Here is a 20584-nt window from a genome sequence, read left to right as displayed (position 1 = left end):
AGAAGAACACTTACAGCTCTTGACACATATCTAAATTTATCTTCATCAGATACCAATCATCAGAGAACTATATACCTAGAGCACATTGAAAGATTGATTTTTATTCATTTGTGTTTACTGTATGTTATGAGCTATAACATTTTAAAAGGTGAGGCAGATTTTTAATTTATTATGCCAGTAGTAGGAATTTTATCAAGGATTCTATGCATTTCATCACAGCATCCTCTTTTTTAGGATCCAAAGGAGAAAGTCCTCTAGTAACTTCATGACTACTATGAATCTTGTCCTGGCATATTTCCCTTTTTACTTTGGCTACTAGAAACCTTGAGAAAGAATTTGCAGACAACCTCAAAGGAACATATAGCATGTGTTTCAATAGACTTATCATTGGCTTTATTTTCTTTGTCCCCAGATTATCCTTCACCCAAATTACATCAACTTTGGTATTATTCCTTCATAATTTGATAAACTGTCTCAGTTTTTGCATGACGAGGTAGGCTATGAATAAGTGCAAATATTATCAATAAATAAAGACTCAAAGCTGCATTTGAATTTAAAATTATATAGACATATTTTTCTTTTAAAGATGAAAGAATTTTTTTTTCTATTTAAAATAACCAGTATTTCCATGGTTCTCATTTCTGTTACTTACTTTGAGTGTGTCTCTGACCTGGGCTCTGATAATAGGGCCCAAGATTCCATCTTCATTGATATCCAGCCGTTTGGTGAAGGATGCATCTTGGTACTGTCTGTAGACAACCTTCTTATAATGCTTTCCAATTTGGTTTGAGAAATTATCCAAGTGCAGAGATCTGTATTTTCTTAAAGTAAGATGAAATTTTAAAAATATTGCACCGTTTTTTCAAGTAAAGACCACTGTAAGATGGTGAAACCATGGTGCTTAGAAGTTTTGCCCTTGGATTAGCTAAAAGTTAGCCTTCTAAAAAAAAAGTGAAAGAAAGAAAAATCTTAATGCGGTTTAGCAAAGTTCTGTTGTCTTTTGGAGAAGTGGCAATTCTGAGCTGTTTTCTCCCCTCCGCCCATAGATAAAGTCGGCTGCATCTAGTTAATAGCAGCTGTTTCCATCTGCCTGTCATTCTGGTGGCAATAGTAGACCTTAGATATCTCTGCAAAAAGGCTTATACTGGCTGCAAGTATAGGACATACTAAGATTTTTCCTAAGTCTCTCCTGTCACTTAGTCTATGTACACTTATTGGCTTTCCAGGTATTTTTCAATCTCTAAAAGCCATTTCTACTCCAGGAAATTTTCACTGTTTCTATAGTTCTGTTTTGTTGGGCTGCCCTTCTGCAATCCACCCAGTCCTCGTGCTGACTGAAAAGCAACCATGTTCACCCAGTCCTGTAAATGGTGAAATAAATGATTCAGGGGCAGCAGTGTAAACCATTTTCCCCTTTGGTCCTCTTTATTGCCTTAGTTTTCAAGAAACTCCATGATGAAGTTTATTCATTTTGATGTATTTTTTTTTTTTGAATGATAAAAATCCTTGTTGCCAGAGTGTACCGGGTTCCTATCTTAATTTTGTCTGCTATTATTGTACTCTTGTAAAAGTCCCCCTTTTGTTCAGAATCTAAGTTAAAATTTTAAAAGCAAACACATTCACATGATTTTGATTGAATTGAAAACTCTTACATAATATATCTCCTTAAACTACCTCCCCAAACTCTCAGCATTTTTTAAACATTCACTTGTATTATACACAATTGACTTGTGTGTCAACACACAATTGCAGAGTATTTTTATGCAAATACATGTAAATATGACTTGAAAATATATTCTTTTTCTCACTCATTTAATAAAAGGTAGCTATTCACTGTACTATACCTTGACCTTTTTTTTTTTGCATTTTCCAGTTTTCTTGAGGTCTAGTGATGAGTAAAAAATTGTGTATATTTGCAGTATATGTAATGATTTATATATGTATACATGTGATTACCACAGCTTATTAATACTTCCTTCATCTTACCTACTTAATATGGTGTGTTTCTTGTGTATGTTTATAAATGTGTGTGATAAGAAAAATTACAATCTATTATCTCAGTAAATTTCAAGCATACAATACAGTAATTTTGACTATGGTTACCCTGCTGTTTATTAGATATCCAGAATGTATTTGTCTTATAACAGAAAGTTTATACACTTGACCAGTATTTTCTCATTTCCCTCATGGGGAATGATTGCTATTGAGTTACATAAGTTTTATATATATTTTTTAATACTAACCTCATAGATATATGATTTGTAAGTATATTCTCCCATTCCACACATTACCTTTTAATTTTTTGGATTTTTTTCTTTTACTGTGAATAACCTTTTTTGTTTGGCTTAGTCACACTTGTTAATTTTTGCTTTTGTTGCTGGTGTGTTTGGTGTCATTTCCAAGAAATCATTGCAAAGACCTATGCTAAAGAGCTTTTTCCTTGCGTTTTCTCCTAAGAGTTTTGTGGTTTTAAATATTACATGTAAGTTTTAAATGCATTTTGAATTAATTCTCATAAGTGGTGTAAGCTAAGGTTCTAATTTCATTAGTTTCCAAATGGCTATCCAATTTTTCCATTATCATTTTTTGAGGAGACTATCCTCTTCTCCATTGTGTTTTTTATTATGTGTTTGACAAATGTGAAACATTTGTTGAATGTGTATACCTTGGTTTATTTTTGGTCTCTATTCTGTTCCATTGGTTTATATAATTTTACTCCATCACCAAACTGTTCTGATTGCAGTAGATTTGTATTATAGTTTGAAATCAAGATGTGTGATGCCTCCAGTTTTGTTCTTTTTTCTCAAGGTTACTACTATTTGGATTCTTTTGTGGTTTCATGTGAATTTTAGAATTGTTTTCTTTCCTTCTTCTGTGAAAAATGTCCTGAAATTTTTGATAGGAATTTGTAGATTACTTTGAGGAGTATGAACTTTTTAACAAAATTGATTCTTCAAATTCATGAACACAGGATATCTTTCTATTTGTGTCTTCTATTTCTTTTACCAATATCTTACAGTTTTCAATGTGTAGATATTTTAGTTCATTTTAAATTTCTGTTTATATAGTTCTTTGTTAGTGTATATAAATGCAACTGATTTTTACATGTTGATTTTACATCCTGCAAATTCATTGAATTCTTTTATTCTAATAGTTATTTTGGTAGGCATTTTTAGGGTTTCTATATATGAAATCATGTGATTTGCAAATAGAGGTAATTTTACATCTCCCTTTTTAATTTGGATACCTTTTATTTTTTTATTTTTAATTTTTTTTATTTATACAAGAACTGGCGTACAGGCCAGATGTGCAGGGGGTGAGAGGATTCACCAGAGACAGAGTAGGGAACAGAACAGGGAGATTGACTGAAATACACTCTGAGGGAGCAGCGGGCGAGACAGGAGAGGTTTGCCACACCATGTGGGTATCTCCACAGCCAGCAGGGATTGAACCGGCACTGCAGAGGCTACTGACAGCTTCACAGCGCTGCACTCAACTGCCTATGCCACCAGGGAGGCCCGCCTTTTATTTATTTTTTATTGCTGGATTGCTCTGGCTACGATTTCCGGTACCATGTTGAAGAGAAGTGGTGAAAGTAGGCACACTTGTCTTATTCCTGATTTTAGAGGAAAAGATTTCAGCTTTTCACCATTGAGTATGATGTTATCTTAGGGTTTGTTGTATATATCCTTTGTTATGTTGAGGAACAGTCCTTTTCGACCTAGTTTATTGAGAGTCTATCACTAAAGGAAGTTTGTCAAAGGTCCTTTCTGCATCTATTGAAATGATCATGTGATTTCCTAATCTACAAAATAAGTAAAAGCTGTCTTTAACTTGAAGAATTAAAATGAAGCTCTTAGAAAGGTTTAACACAGTGCTTGGAAGTATCAAGCATTTAACAAGTGTTAGCTATTTCTACCATTACTATTACTATTATTACTCCTCTTATTATGCTGAGTTCCCTTGGTGATTTTGGTATAATTCCAGATTGATTTGACAGCTAAGAGATATCAACTCATGGCATTTCACCCCATTTCAGTGGGCCCTACTGATGATGTTTTTAACCTTCAACTGTGTAAGAACCCCTAATACTCACTTGTCCATGTTTGCTGGAATTACAGGTGCATAGTCCCAAATGACTTCTTCTGCCGCAATGAAATATTCCCACCTCTTAATGTGCCGCCTCTGGTCACGAGTAAGTTTCTTAGTATTTCTAGTTTTCTTTGGGCAGTTCTTAATGTCTAAGGAAACCTGCATTCCAGCTAAGTTGGGACATAAAGACAGTGAAAGCCTTTAAGAGAAGAAATTCAAGATGATTTAAAAAAAAAAAACATATCTTTTAAATATAAGTGTGATGGTTTCAATAATGGTGAGAGTAATGCTCAAACAACTTCAAATATTTTGGTTTGGAACCTTTTTCAGTACAGTTAAGAAGGGGCAAAAATAAAACACAAGGGGAAAAAAGATGGACTTGGGAAGAAATTTGGAAAAATTTCCTTTGTTTCTTTCAGAGAGGGAAAATTTCTTATAACTTCTAAATCCTGAAAACTTTATGAGTTAGGTCTTGTTGATTTCTTATTTTACCTGTTACCTTTCCCTTTATTTTAAAATGCAGACAATACTAGTACATACTAGTATTTACCATATGAAATAAGTTAACACAAAATGTGTTTAACCTCAATAAATGTAATTTTATTGTTGTCTTGTTAGCTGAGACTCTATCTTCCCAGCATATTGAGACAGTCTCATTATTTCAAATATAATTTTGACCTCTCAGTGCAAAAAGAAAATTAAATTATTCCATGAAATATCTTTCTTATGTGCTTATACACATTATTTTGATAACAAAATGACTTCGTGTAGTGATACTATTTCCTTACATTTTCCTCTGTTCACATGGACTCCTCCCAACAGTTTTAAAGCAACAGTGTGTAGTAGAACAATAAATTATTTCATTTATTATGATACCACATAACAACCTAGCTTGATAGTTTTCCCACCTGAAGTCACTGATATCCGTTAAAGCCCTCTCTTCAAGTATTTAGATGTTATGGAGGATACATTCAATACATAACCATTTTCTTTTTCTTTGTGCTGGCTTTGTGATCATCTTATTACAAAAGATAATCTTGTCAGGTTAAAATATAAGATAATCTTGTCAAGTTACAATTTCTGTTACTTGGTTCTTTTATAAACTTGTAGATGTTTGTCTTGTTCTACCATATTGGTCTTTGCCTTAATATGCAACTTAGTTGCATATTAAATAAAATACTCCAAGAAAGAATATCTCTATGATGCATCTCCACGTTTCCTTCCTCCTTTCTCCTTTTGAGGAAGTAGAGTCTCTTAAGCTTTTTCTTCACTTTAAACAATCTTTGTTAATTCCTCTGCTTCCTCCATCCCCAGCTAATATGTTATACGTCTAAAAAGCACAGTATCTAAATTCTGTTTTCAGTGCCCAAGGCATGCCAGTTTGGTGTGTGTGGGTAGCTAGAAAAGGGTAAAGGTAGGAAGTTGGTGCCTGATAAGACAGAATTCTACATTAATAATTAAGACTGTTTCTTGCCTTGAAAATGTTTTGGGATAAGAGAAGATATGATCCACTTTCCCTCTGGGCTCATAGTCATGTTTGCAGTAGTGGATGTAGCACTGACAAGGGTGATGGCTGAGATCTTATGATGGTTCTGCTCCAGGACCTGCCCACTGAAATGAATGGAGAAGAGTTCTGGCGCAGAGCTCATTCCAATCAGATGCCAGCTAACATGGTCATAGGCACAAACTGTTATATCTGAGAGAAAAAAGAGAAATAGGGGCAAAACAGTCAGTCTAGCACTCTAAAAATAATTCACTCACCAGATACAGAACAAGTACCTGCTATGCATGAGGAATAGTTGCAAGTTTGAGGGGTTTAGACACTCCACTGAGGTTCCTGCCCTGGAAAAGCAGACATCTAGATGATGGGAAAATTAGTCACAATTTATAATAAGTGGCATTAAAGGCTAAACCCCAGAGATGGGGTGTTTTAGTTTAAACACAGGGATCATTAAGGTACTAGACCAAGGAGAGACCCTAGTCAGAGTCAGTGACAACCCATCCTACTTTACCCAGGACAGATGGGTTTCCCAGGATTCAGGACTTTCCATGCTAGACCTGGCAAAATTCTGGGCAAGCCATAATGGCTGATCACTCTGGAACCCATCTGGGCTTAGTGGGAGGGATCTCTAGAGTCTCCAACAGGGTTGAGCTGAAGGGACTCTCTGTGCTAGTTAGAAGTCAAATCTCTGCTGAAAGGGAAGTTGTGATGATTGAAGGATTTTATATTTTATCTTTATCCATCCACTTATTGATTGTCTTAATGACAAAGCAATGAATTACTTCATAGGCTACAAGGTCTACTTAAAATGCAATGGACAAGTCTTCATTCCACTGTGAGCATCTCATGGATGGAATAATAAGAACTGAGTACAAAAGCTGAGTTTTGTTCCTTCTTTAATTCCACAGTGACTGAGATAATGCTAGTTTGTAAGAAATGCTCATACTGAACAGAGCATTTCATAATATGTATTAGCATTTATCATATATATTCAGTTTACATTGCTCCATAAAGCAGTTTAGCAAACAATATCTTTTCTTTAGTTTCTACAAATGATAATTTCCTAAACTGACCCTCTTAATCCAAACTATACTTTTTCAACAATAAATTTATAAACTCTATTCCTGGTCAAGTTACTCCTTTTTATTTTTGTGCATATGGTTTGGTTTTTTTTTTTTGTTTTTTTTTTTTGTCTTCTATATATATACCATTATTCACTTTGCCAGGACTCAGCTACAATTTCTCTTTTGACCTCTTCTTTCTAAGGCTCATAGTACTAAACATGCTATTTTATATATTAAAAAATCCTTAAATACCCTCTGTACAAATGGCTAAGCCATATTTGGAAAGTAAATACTTTGAGACAACTTGTAGCTTAAGGACTACACTAAGGTAGAGAAGTGAACAGGTTTGAACTCAAGTCTTTTAAGATCGAGGTCAGTTAACTAAGGCCCAAGCTTTCAAGCTCCTGGTTTTAGAATTCTGAACCAAAACTCGGAGTCATCTGAGTCTGTTTGTAATAACCCAAGTGGAGATGGACTCAAATGAAATACAATACAATTTAAAATAAAAATTTAGACCTCAATCATGACAATTTTTGTTTCTAGTAATTAAAGCCATTTGTGATTTTAAGATATAGATAATGGTCTCTGGAAAACTTCACATTTTAAAGTATGCTTAATTTAATAAAGTTTAATTTTAGTGTTCTCTTTTCCCTCAGGATCTTTGGTTCTAAGTGCTTTATACCAGAGAGAAGTTAAAGTAATTTAGGTGGAGTTATTTTTTTCTCCCTAACAGTTGCTGGTATTTTGCTTTTATCACAATATCTGCAGAAAAATGGAAAGAAAAAAACATTTTACATGCCTTTGAATATTACTAATTAATCACCATTTGAAATGCTAGCAGCATTATTGTATATTGGTATTTCCCCTAATTTCCTATTCATCTTCACTGTTTTGTTTTTTTTAAATCACAATTTTTTGGCTGACCCTTCCTGGTAGGAATTGAACTTGAACTTCTGTCCTGTGAGGTTTCCTTTGTGGAAAAAGACATGGTTACCACATAGTAGGAATCACAGATTCAATGAAGGAAATGAGCTGATATCCCAGAGGTCTTCCTGGAGATGTAGGTTAAAGTGGAATCTGCTCAGCACTACATCTAATAATTCTACACATTCCTCTTGGGTAACTTTCAATTCATCTGTGGTACTTGCTGATTAAAAGAAAAATGATAAACTCTTGAGAACCACTGAACTAGATTAACTTTTTGATTAAGAGTTGAAATATAGAGAATATGGATAGCTTCCCTAGAGCCCTACAGAAAACAATAGGACTAAGTTACAGATGATTCCATTGTTGGATAGCGCACAGCTCAAATGTTACCTGGCATGGTTCCATTCACATAGCCATTGACTGTGTACATTAGGAATGGTGACTGGCTCCAACTCTTGCTTTCATCAAACACAGCAAACATCAACACATGTTGCTTGTCGTACATCTTCTGAATCCCATCCTCAGTGAGGGTGCCTATTTAAGAAAAGACATACATTCCAGCAGTATCACAGATAGAAGGCTCTCAAAATGCTATTCCTGGAAAGCAAAGACTGGTAGGTAAGTAACTAATCATAATTCATAATAGCAATTTTAAGAAGTTCTTATTTTTTTTTAAGATTTATTTTATTTATACAAGAGCCGGGGTACAGGTCAGTTGCGCGGGAGGGTGAGAGGATTCACTAGAGACAGAGCGGGGAACAGAACAGGCAGATGGATTTTTTAAGAACAGCATTTTATTAACTAATAATGATGGAGGGCTTTTAGAATTAGGTGTCACATTAAGTGTTTTTCTCTGGAACTTCATAGTCTTGCGGAATGGGCTTTACAGGTAAATTTAATCAGGCATAGATAAAAAAGCCTCTGGTGACTCTCAAGGGTTTAGTGAAAGTATCAATTTCCTCCAGGGTCAATATAACAATACGAAAGTAGCTTGTTTGGTAAAAACATCACACTCCAAATTTGATACGGCCATCCCATTTGTATATGTAGTGGGGCACTAGAGAATTGGTTCAGAGGGTCAGTGATGAAAAATGTAGCTCATTATAAAACCAAAGAAGCATTTAATAAGCTTGAATGTTTGTCAGTGCCATTGTAATATCTTCTGTATACTAGGTAGTGCATGAATAAATGAATTAGGAATACAAATAGATATGATATGTGTGTATGCAGAGACAGATGGTAAGCCCATTATGTTACTTCCCATAATACGGTTCATTTTTAGTTGGTTGTTTTTTTGATGAAAGATGGACTAAATTCTTTTGGGATAAAATTAAAGTTCAAGCTTGTGGACAAGAAGTCCAGACAATAAAATTTCTTATAAAGTCAACTTAGTATATTTGAAACCAATCAACCAAAGTGTTCAACTTGTTTATAAGAAACAAAGTTGGGGCCTCCCCAGTGGCGCAATGGATTGAACGCAGTGCTGTGAAGCTGTCCACAGCCTTTGCAGCGCCAGTTCGTTCCTGGCCCACTGGCAAGGATCCCACATGGCACGGCAGACCTCTCCTGTCTCGCCCAGTGCTCCCCTCAGTATTTCAGTCCATCTGCCTGTGATGCTCCCCACTCTGTCTCTGGTGAATCCTCTCACCCTCCTGCACCTCTGGCCTGTACCCCAGTTCTTGTATAAAAATAAATAAATCATTAAAAAAAAAGAAAGTTGGAATTTTGTGTATTTGTAGACCAAATTAACAACTCAAATCTCATCTATGTTCTTTTCCAATACTCTCAGCAGAGTACAGACTGCTGTATACTTTCAATAAGGCTTGGTCCTGAGATAACTATTACGATCTTATGAGAATAGCTTCAGAGCATACTTTCAAGTTGGTATTTACTTGGTAGATATTACCAGGACAGAGATGAAGGCGGGATTAGAAGAAACAGGGGAAGATTATAAACCTTTAAAAAGTCTTAAATTTTTGCTTTATGCACCCAAAGACCCATCATTAACACTTTCACAATAATCTGGTTTTCACCTGGTCTCTCTGTGCTTGATTTTATGAAAGGTACCAAGATTCTTCTCAGCATCATTCCATTATAATACTACTTACCACTATGGCATCTTTATTATTATTGTTGATTTTTTTTTTTTACCTTTTTTACAAATAAGCAGAGGTCCAATCAGCCCAGAATTGAAGTCCTGTATCAGGTTTTCATGGGAGTAATAGATGTGTGTGAGGCAGGGAGGGTCATCTTGTGTGGGCCCACTGTCCTCACTGATAATCCATTCATAGATATATTCTTGGCCTGGAGCTATAGCATCATCCATTTTCTCCACCGGAAATGTGTGGTCAAGGTAAGAAGCACCTGCAGAAAGAAAAGCCCTGAAAATATCTGGACACTTTCTGAGCACTGCTACTTTTATCACTCACAAATTGGGGAGATATAAGATGTATAAGACTTTCTGTAGTACATGGAATATATGTATTTTATTATTTGTGAAGATTCATATATACCCACTTCTATGTCTATGTAATTATAAAGACTTTTATTATATGATGGTATATAATAATATCTTATTCACGTCAGTGAATGAGAAATGAATAAGTGAATAAGAAATGTTACTAGTAATCTTAGATTTAACAAGTTATTTTTCCAGGGTAGCTACATAATTATTATTTAAACATAATCAGAGAGTTAAATCTCCATGATCAGTAAAGCAGCTCAGACTGGATCTTGTTTCTTTATGGTGCCATCTTATATTTAACTGTATATTAGCCTGGGACATAAGTACACTTAGAGTTGCTTATATTTTGTTTTGCTTTGTGTTTTATGTAATCTTTCCAGCTACTGCCACCCTCAGTGATTTTTTATTGCCTTAACACCTCTCAACCATCTGATTATCTCAACAGACTCTTACAGTATAGCTCTTAAAGTATAGGTCAGTTTAAATGTCTTTGTGAGTGTGAAATGTGACTATCCTCTGAAGTTTAGATGCCTTAAATCTGTGCTTTATGTTCCCAAAGACCCACCATTAACACTGTCACATGTAATTGACTTTCCTTTCTGTTGGGATAGGTGTGGTGTAGAAATCAGTCTTTCATATTGAAGAGATTGTTATGGATGAAGAGAAGTGCAGAGGGTTTGGTAGGATTTTCAACAGCAAAGGAAGATGTGCCTAAAGATGGAGCAAGCGAGGTCAGGAAAGGGAAACTCAATGTCACAGATAGCCAAGTGGCATGGGCAGCTTCCTCTGTTGGAGGCTTTCCTCCTTAAGTTAGGTGAAAGTTTCATTATTACCAGCCCATGCTGGGATTGCTCTTTGGGCTACACAAGTTCATGTATGACCTACTCCTGCTTCTTTCTCCATTTCTATTATATGTAATTCCTTTCCTTGTTCACTAATTCTCAGTCACTAGTATTCTCTTTGGTTCCCCAGATACTCCAAATTCCATCCTACCTCAGGATCTTTGTTGATACTATACCCTTGATCTAGAGTACTCTTCTTCCTTTCTTCCTTTTGATAAATGTGTACTCATCCTTCAAATGTCAACTTTAAATATAAGCTCACTCATTCCTTGACCTGTGACTTTGCTATGTAATTTTTTCTTTCATAGAACTTATCACAATTAATAAATAAATATTATATTATATCATTAATTTCAGTTTCTCTCATAAGATAATAATTGTGTCTTGCTCATTTCTGTGACCAGGGTGTGAGCTTCTCAAATACAGGTGTGAAGAGTATTTGTCTTAGTATCTTTGTATTAGCATGGAGAAAGTGCTCAATGAATGCTTACTGAACTCTTAAGATGTAAAGTTGTGTAGAGGGGCCTCCCTGGTGGTGCAAGGGGTTAAGACGCAACCTATGAAGCTGTCCACAGCTACTGCAGCATGAGTTCTATTCCCAGCCAGAGAGCTACCCACATGGCACAGCAGACCTCTCCTGACTCACCTGCTGCTCCCCTCAGCAGTGTATTTCAGTCAATCCGCCTGTTCTGTTCCCTACTCTGTCTCTGGTGAATCCTCTCACACACACACCCCCACACACACCTCTGGCCTGTACTCCAGTTCTTGTATGCATAAATAAATAAATAAATCTTTAAAAAAATTTTTTAAAAAATGAAGTCCTGTAGAACCAAGGCTATCAAGTCTTGGCTTGTGGGTATATTTTAAGGTTGCAATGGTATTAAAACTAATTAAGTACTGACATTAACAATGTAGAGATATTATATAAGAATCTGGGTTGGGGCCTCCCCTGGTGGTGCAGCAGTTGAGCACTGGGCTGCGAAGCTGCCCACAGCCTCTGAAGTGCCAGTTCGATCCCCGGCCGCTGCGAGGGTCCCACAAGGCACGACAGACCTCTCCTGCTGCTCCCACTCTTCCCCTCAGCAGTGTACTTTGACAGTCTGCCTGTTCTGTTCCCCGCTCTGGCTCTGGTGAATTCTCTCACCCTCCCACACTTCTGACTGTACCCAATGCTTGTATAAACAAATAAATAAATAAATAAATTTTTAAAACAACAACAAAAAAAAGAATCTGGGTTGCTGGTTTCTCAAACACACAAACAAAAAACCTGGGGATCTGGTGGCACTGAACCAAACTTCTGCATAGAATTTGATTGGATCTGAGACCTAGCTACCCAATTATATAAGACACTAACTCTTATCACCAGTCTCAACTAGGCTCAGTTTTTGCTGTTAAATTATTTTCCTGGTTACCATCCACATCTGAGTTTGTGACATTTGTGCTAGTGAAAAGCTTACCATAACTCTATGGTATCTTCCTGTCTTCCCCCCCTCCCCATAGTTAGACACTGATAACCAATATTTACCATAGGTTGAACTTTCTACTCTGTTAAAAAATATATAGTCCAAATATTCAAATTATCAGGAGCTGAGAAATGTTAAAATCCTAAATAATGACCTGTGAATAATAGTATTATTCCACTCATAGTCAAAAAGAATGAGGTGTTTATGAGAAAGAGTGCCTGCTAATAAATGGGAAATATTATCTCTAGAAAGTTACAAAATTGGTTTGGTAGCAAAGCACAAACAGAACTGATAAGGAGAGCTGCCCTCTGAGGTCAAACATTGTCTATTAAGTGGAACTTACATGGCAAATTGTTGACTAGTTCTATCTATATGTAACTCAAGCATATTAATTCTTTTTTTTTTTTTTAAAAAAGATTTATTTATTTATTTTATACAAGAACCAGGTACAAGCCAGATGCACAGGAGGGTGAGAGGATTCACCAGAGACAGAGTGGGGAACAGAACAGGCAGACTGATGAAATACACTGCTGAGGGGAGCAGCGGGTGAGACAGGAGAGGTGTGCCACGCCATGTGGGACCCTCTCTGGCCGGCCGGGATTGAACCGGCTGGGATTGAACCGGCAGGGATTGAACCGGCAGAGGCGCTCAACCGCCTGCGCCACCAGGGGAGGCCCAAGCATATTAATTCTTACTCAAGGCTTCATGAAGTTAAGAACAATGTTTCTGGCTATTATGCTCCCACTGTCCCAACTGTTAAAACCCACAAGGGACTACCCCACAAGGGACTTCTATGGTGGAAAATGTCACTTTCCATTGTCTTCACACACTCTCAAAGGACAAAATGTGATATTCTTTGTAGGATGAAATGTAAGTCTTTTGAATTCCTTCCTCTCTTTTTCTAAATAAATGCATGTTCATCCTTCAGATGAAGATAATAACATATATACATATGTAACAGAATTTATCACATTTTTAATTAAGTATTTGTAAGATTGTATGATGAATGACACTTATTCCTGCTAGACTGGAAGAAAGTATGTGAGTTTTAGGGTTAGAATTGAAATTTCTTCATTTGTATGACTTGCTAACTGGGAAAATTTAGAAAAGTTTCTTATCTCCCTTTTTAGCCTCAGTTCTCTCATTCATAATTAAATTTAATATCCTTTTTCTATATGTAATGTTATCATTTTTGATGGGTTATGAGACTGGAAAACATAAGTAAAATATCTGGGTATGCATGGCAGCCTGGGGTAATAAATTTAGTATTTTGGTCTAGTTGTTCCTTTCCTAGGCTTCTACAATTGATAGTCTGTTTCCTTCATGTTTTACTTTTGATAAAATGTGTCTTAAGTATTTGTGATTTCTCTTAACAGAGGAGAGAAAGATTGAAGGTGATGACGTATCAATACCAAAGATAGTTAAACACTGGTAATAAGAATAGGTAACTGAGGCCTCCCTGGTGGTGCAAGGGCTTAAGCACCATACTACGAAGCAATCTGCAGCATGAGTTTGATCCCCAGCCAGCCAGGGAGAAACCCACATGGTGCGGCAGACCTCTCTTGTCTCACCCTCTGCTCCCCTCAGCAGTGTATTTCAATCAGTCTGCCGGTTCTGTTCCCCACTCTGTCTCTGGTGAATCCTCTCACCCCTCTGCATCTCTGGCCTGTACCCCAGCTCTTGTATGAATAAATAAATCTTTTTTTTTAACAAAAAAGATTGTTTTAAAAAAAATGAATAGGTAACTGGTCACAATCACCCACAATGTTAATAAATTTCAGGGCCAAAGGGAAAATATTGCAGTGTCTACTTCTAATACAGTCTTAAAGATTGGAGCAGCGGGCAACAGGAGAGGTCTGTGTGCCATGTGGGACCCTCCTCCGGTGGCCGGGGAGCAGCCAGGGATTGAACTGGCGCTGCAGAGGCTGCTGGCAGCTTCGCAACCCAGCGCTCAACCGCTGCGCCACCAGGGAGGCCCTACTTCTAATACAGTCTTTAGCCCCTCCATTTAGTTCAGTAATTATTATCACCATTACCACCACCACTGCCACTGCCACCATGACTATTGTCACCACCATCATCAATGTCATCACTGTCAATGTTCCACCTGTCCCAGGTGTCAAGGCAAAAAGATAAAGAAGACAGCCTGATGCATTGAGGAATTCATAACCCAGTTAAAAGTAGGGTACATATAGGTACCTATACCTATTGTGATGGACTCTACTTCTAGATTTCTTGTAGGACCACTTCATTGGAGAAGTCACAACTAAACCACATTGTTCATCTGGAATGCCAACCCACTAATATAAATAAGAACCACCTAAGAGACCATAACACATGTGTTAAGATACTTGTGACTGATTTTCGAGTGACAGCAATCTTATTTTTAAATGAGGGTTTTACATCCAGGTTTATTTGAGAACATGGTGGTTTTTAAATGTTCATCTAGTTGACCAAAGTAAATTACTCATACTTCCATTCACATTAGTAAAATATTATTGAATGAATGATTTTAATTAAGTTTACTACTAAAGGTGAATTATGAACATCTTGAAATGAAGAGTGAACAATATAGATTTTCACATGAGGTTAAATTCTGGAATAATACTCAGGGAGGATTACTAATGAGATAGTTTAGGGTAATTTTATCAATGCTTCTTTTCACTTCAAAGTGTTAATTTTACCTTTAGTCTAGAATAATATAGGTACTTCATGTCTTTGATTTTGTAGCCTGCATAGTATGAGGTATGAAATATAAATAGCAACTTAGAGAAGGCATTTATGAAATGCATTTTTTGGGTGAATCTGACTTTGTAATGAAAATAAAAAGTTAAAGCTTTTAACTGAAAGAGGGGAAATGGACAGGAAAGACTATCGTGCTAGGGCACAAAAAGTCCTTGTTCAGCTTCTTGCCATAATTAATTCTTTATACAAGCATAGCCCTTCGTTTTATATTTACTCAATTCTGCTCACTTCCTCCCTGGTCCATAGTCAGCTCTGTAATTTGTTTACTTTTGTCTAGATGTACTAATTATTTGCCAAAAAGTTCTTAGTATTTTTTTTCAAATATAAAATGGTGTGCACAAGCTTCTGGAAAGTGAAGTTACATAAAGAGCTGCTTTGGTTGCCCACTAGGGTGCTGGTTCACCAAATCCTACCTTGCTACCGATTTTTAACAATGGCTCTGCAACACAAGTTTGATCCCCGGTCAGGGAGCTGCCCACATGGCGCAGCAGACCTCTCCTGACTCACCCACTGCTCCCCTCAGCAGTGTATTTCAGTCATTCTGCCTGTTCTGTTCCCAACTCTGTCTCTGGTGAATCCTCTCACCCCACACCTCTGGCCTGTACCCCAGTTCTTGCATACATAAATAAATCTTTTAAAAAATAGCTCTTTTCTGCTCCATTTAATAAACAGTGAATGTCTTGTGCATTCAAGGATTCAGAAAATTCTTTTAGAAGGTATAATTTAGGCAATGGACAAATTTGAATGCTGATATTTTATATAAAAAGCCTAATTCATTGCACAGAGCATGCAAGTCTTGTTGAGAAAGGAGTTCATATTTTTGAGATTTATGAGAAATACTGCATTATTATTATTACATGATTGCATTTGTTTCAGCTATTTACCTTTTACTCAAATAAGTCTCTCTGAAAGACCAAAATATATATTTAGAGTATATATATTTAAGTCTCTCTGTAAGACCAATATATATATACCAAGCATTGGCATGAAAAAGATAATCACCTATATTATATCAAGCATTGGCATGTTTTGGAAGAACTTAACAGACTTAATTTTTGTATAGAGAATTTGGTAATACATGCCAAGAACAATTTCTGGTGTAAATTTTCTTATATTTTACTTTTTTTTTTTTAAGAATTTCCACTAGTTTCTTAATCATCTTTTTTTAAAGATTTATTTATTTATTTATACAAGCAGTGGGTACAGTCAGAAGTGCAGGAGGGGGAGAGAATTCACCAGAGACAGAGCAGGGAGCAGAGCAGGCAGAAGGACCGAAGTACACTGCTGAGGAGAGCAGCGGGCGCCAGGAGAGGTCTGCGCGCCATGTGGGACCCTTCTCCGGTGGCTGGGGAGCAGCCGGGGATTGAACTGGCACTGCAGAGGCTGCAGGCAGCTTTGCAACCCAGCGCTCAACCGCTGAGCCACCAGGGAGGTCCATATTTTAATTTTTATTTGGAGAGTTGGCTTACCAGCAGACAGCTGAATATTATGCAACTAATTTTGTGGTATAGTGTTTATAATACAACTCACGTTTAAAATATGAATGCAAGTAAAATATTTAAATCCATTCTGAAACAAACTTTTAAAGGTAATTGACCAAAACAGCTTCAAAAATCTTTTAAGCAACAAAATTTGCTCACAGGTGCAGCATTTCCTTCAAGTAGTTCAGTCAAGCTAGTTATAGATTTTTCTGAAATGTTAGCCTCAGATGGAAATCCACTAGTGATCGTTTTTCAATGATTAGTTGCAGGTGTATTTCCTAGCTTAAAAAATAATATTATTTAATATATTTCTAAAGCAAATGTTCTTGTAAGCATTTTTATAAATCATGATTTATCCATCCTGTCAAAAGGGTTACTTGTCCTTGCCTTGTGGATCATTGAGGACTTCTCCAGGCACACATGGTAGGGATTGTCACTGGGGATAATTTGGGCACATCAAGGTACTTTTTGCCATTTATGTCAGATGCTGCCCATTTATGGATTAAAATGAAATTTCCACACTGGGTACAGTAAAATCTTTCCTGGAAATAGTTCATATTTCCAAACCTCTTTTAATTAAAGTATAGTGAAGAATTAAAAAGTAACGGTTTTCTAGGTCAAATAAATAGATATTTACAAAGTCCATGAGAGCTAAAGATCTTTGAGATAGACAATACCGCAGATGATAGCTTAGGTCTTCCTGTAGAGTCAGTTTACTCTTGGATGCTACTGGCTAACATAACTGAGGTTTTCCACGCAATTTTAGTTCATTTTGGCATTTAAATTCCACAGGAAAGTTATATTTCATTTGAGTAAAAATAAAATGATGAGCATAATCCATGGCCTTCATTTAAAAGGTTACAAAATTTAATATGTGCATGATAAATAGTCATGAAATAACCACAGCAACTACAGCTGTCATTATTGAGTGACAACTAGGTGCCAAGCACTTTACTTATATTATGACTAAGACTTGCAATAACCTTAGATGGAAGGAATTGACATCCCCATTTTATGAGGGTTACTGGTAAGGGGAATTGCCTATTTACTTAGGGTTCAAACCCAGGTCATTCCAGCTTTAAATCCAGCATTCTTTCAGTGGCTCTCTTCTCCTTGTAGCTGATGAGAGTAGGTCCTCAGATCCTTGACAGGGTTTAAGGATTAACTCTCAGATAAGGAAGCTTGCTATCTGTGTTGGATCGTTCATTGGTTAGATCAAGTAGAGCAAGGACTGAGTCTTCTCTAAGCCTATTATATTGTCTCAGTCACCCACCATCCATCTCTCAAATATCTATCTTTGGAGATAAAAGAATCTGGATTTTCATGTATCTGGCTCAGCTGCTAATAGTTTATCTCCTGAGAAAATAGTCAAACCACCAGGGCATTTTTGAGCTCTCTATATGCGTCAGGCATGAAGATGTTTCATTTTAACACAAAGGGCACAGTAAAATAAAGAAAAATCTTGTCTGACCATGAAAGACACTATTTACTAGATTTGTGTACATAGAAATAAACGCTAATTTTGAAAATAGAATTTGATTTTGATTTTCTCTATCAATCTGCACTTCCCTTTTTAGGCTCATGGGACTAGGACCAATAATGAAATGATCAATGGAAGTGGTGGGAGCATTTTAAGCAATGCTCATAAATGATTGCTTTTTGTGGGGGAGTGTAGGGACAGCAAACAGTAAAAGGAGGGTGATTATGTTGCAAGGTTCATTCCCTGTGCAAACAGCCCAGCTGGGCTACAAAGTTCAAAACACTTGCCTCCTCCCACAGTTGAAATGCAACTTACATATGACAATTAGAGGATTCTCCCCTTCTGGTCCATTTGCTAAATTCCTGATGTAGTCATTTGGAAGCCTTCCTAAGTAGGTGAAGGGGTTATTCACTATGTCACTGAATGGTTTTTAGGAACATAGGAGAGACGGGCATGCTACCTCATTCAGCATCTTGGTAAAATGGCTTTGAAGATGCTTGAAATTGTAGTTAATACTTCATTGTTTTTCTCCAATTCTACAATTAAGTGCTAACACAAATATCCATTGACATCTTACCTGTCACTTATACCTTAGTCAGAATGAGTTTCACAACAGTTTACATAGGAAATAATAAATGTAAAAAAAACTTGCTAATCCATAAATTATCAGAAATACTAAATTATTTGAATGTTATACTTGAAGAATCACCTTTACCATCATAGCTAATATTTAGCAATATCTTCTCATGTGCTAGCCATTGCTTTTAAGATTTCATGACAATAAACCATGAGTTAGGTATAATTATTATCCCCATTTTGCAGATGAGAAAGATGAAGCACAGAGAGGTTACATAATTTTCCAAAAGTCACACAGCTAATAAGTGTCTAAATCAGGATTTGCATCAGGCAAGTCTAGTTCTAGAATCTGCACTGTAAATCACTTCCCTACTTAATTCCTCTCTTCAAAAGGTATGATGGTGGAATATGTGGGGAAAGGGAGGATATTTGTGGGCTCTAAATGGTCTGAGGTTATTTTTAAATGTTGTTATATAAACACCTACTATGATATACATTCAATTTTTATTTTTATTTATTTTGTAAAGATTTATTTATTTATGCATACAAGAGCTGAGGTGTAGGCCAGAGGTGGGGTGTGTGTGAGAGGATTCATCAGAGACAGAGTGGGGAGAAGAACAGGAAGATCTACTGAAATACACTGCTGAGGGGAGCAGCGGGTGAGACTGGAGAGGTCTGTTGCACCATGTGGGTCACCTCCCTGGCCGGTGATTGAACTCGAGCTGCAGTAGCTATGGATAGCTTCACAGTGCTGCGACTTACCACCTTGTGCCACCAAGGAGGCCCCCATTCAATTTTTAAAATATCAGTTCCTAACGAAATCTTCCACTTTTCTGAATTTATTCTGGACATCAGCATAATGGAAATAATCAGAATATCAACAGTACTTACTATCCTGGGACTGATAAGGTCATTTTTTTTTTTTTTTTTACCATTTTCATTACCAACACTATCACTGTCACCATTATCATCATTGTTATTATCCTCATGTATTGGAGGTTTACAAGATTCCAGGAATCATATTTACCATGTTACCTAAATGATCATTTTTAATTCTCAAAGCAATCTTACAGAGTGGACGTAACCATTCCCATTTTATAGATGGAAAAACAGAAGCTCAGAGACACTAAGATCATAGAACCAGAAATGATAATGCTGAAATTTGAAACTAAATCTGCCTTCAGAGTTTATGTTCTTAACCACTTCTGTATATCTAGAATACTAGTACTACTTATACCACTATTAAATACCACTTACTAAATGTCCTATGTGTCAGTCTAGTGCTATGTCACTACCTCAAATTATGATGTATCGGCCAAATCTATTTAACTGCCTGTTTTGTGAATAAAGTTTTATTGGGATACAGTTATGTTCACTTGCTATGGTCTACTGCTGCTTTTATACTAAAAGGCAAAATTGGGTAGCTGCAACAGAAATCCTACAACCCAGAAAGTCAAAGATATTTATCTGACTCTTTATAGAAAAATTTGTTAACTTCTACCTTAAACCATCTTGCAATATATATTTTATTATTCTCACCTCAAAGGTAAATATATTAGAATTCAGAGAGATTAGGTAATTTTCCCATCCAACTAGTAAAGAACAAAACCCTAGTCAAAAACTGAGGTCTGGATTATTCCAGAATCTTTATTTTCCCCTGAAACTTGAAAAGGCAACCATTTTTTAATAATTACCAGTTGCAGGAAAGATTTCTGTAATACTTGGCTAACAATATGGTTTTTAAGTATTTGATGCTGGTTTTAAGTGTTGCACATTTTCCTGTGGGAAGGACATTAAATTGCTCTTACCTTCTGAGAATTTGCTGTACTTAATTCCTTGGGGGTGGATGCTTAAGGGCTTGTCTGCTTTATTCTTAAAGTGAACTTTCATGATGTCTCCAACTTCAGCATATAAAGTAGGCCCAAGAAGTCCTATGGAAACAAAGATTC

At 36.4% G+C, this 20584-nt stretch overlaps 1 protein-coding gene across 1 annotated transcript in view; it reads right to left on the bottom strand.

The window, feature by feature from the left end:
• F5 (coagulation factor V) overlaps positions 1 to 20584 on the bottom strand; it is a gene marked incomplete at its 5' end in the record, with an annotated part of 72682 nt that overhangs the window by 40236 nt on the left and 11862 nt on the right. The window contains 6 exons of the mRNA XM_084250613.1: positions 653 to 821; positions 4097 to 4262; positions 5567 to 5788; positions 7975 to 8118; positions 9736 to 9948; positions 20444 to 20566. Of these exons, the coding sequence (XP_084106739.1) occupies positions 653 to 821; positions 4097 to 4262; positions 5567 to 5788; positions 7975 to 8118; positions 9736 to 9948; positions 20444 to 20566 (1037 nt within the window). The remainder of the gene's footprint in view (positions 1 to 652; positions 822 to 4096; positions 4263 to 5566; positions 5789 to 7974; positions 8119 to 9735; positions 9949 to 20443; positions 20567 to 20584) is intronic.

The sequence above is a fragment of the Talpa europaea genome, assembly GCF_964194135.1.
Source record: "Talpa europaea genome assembly, chromosome: 12".
NCBI classification, from domain to species: domain Eukaryota; kingdom Metazoa; phylum Chordata; class Mammalia; order Eulipotyphla; family Talpidae; genus Talpa; species Talpa europaea.
This window is presented reverse-complemented; position numbering and strand designations above follow the sequence as displayed.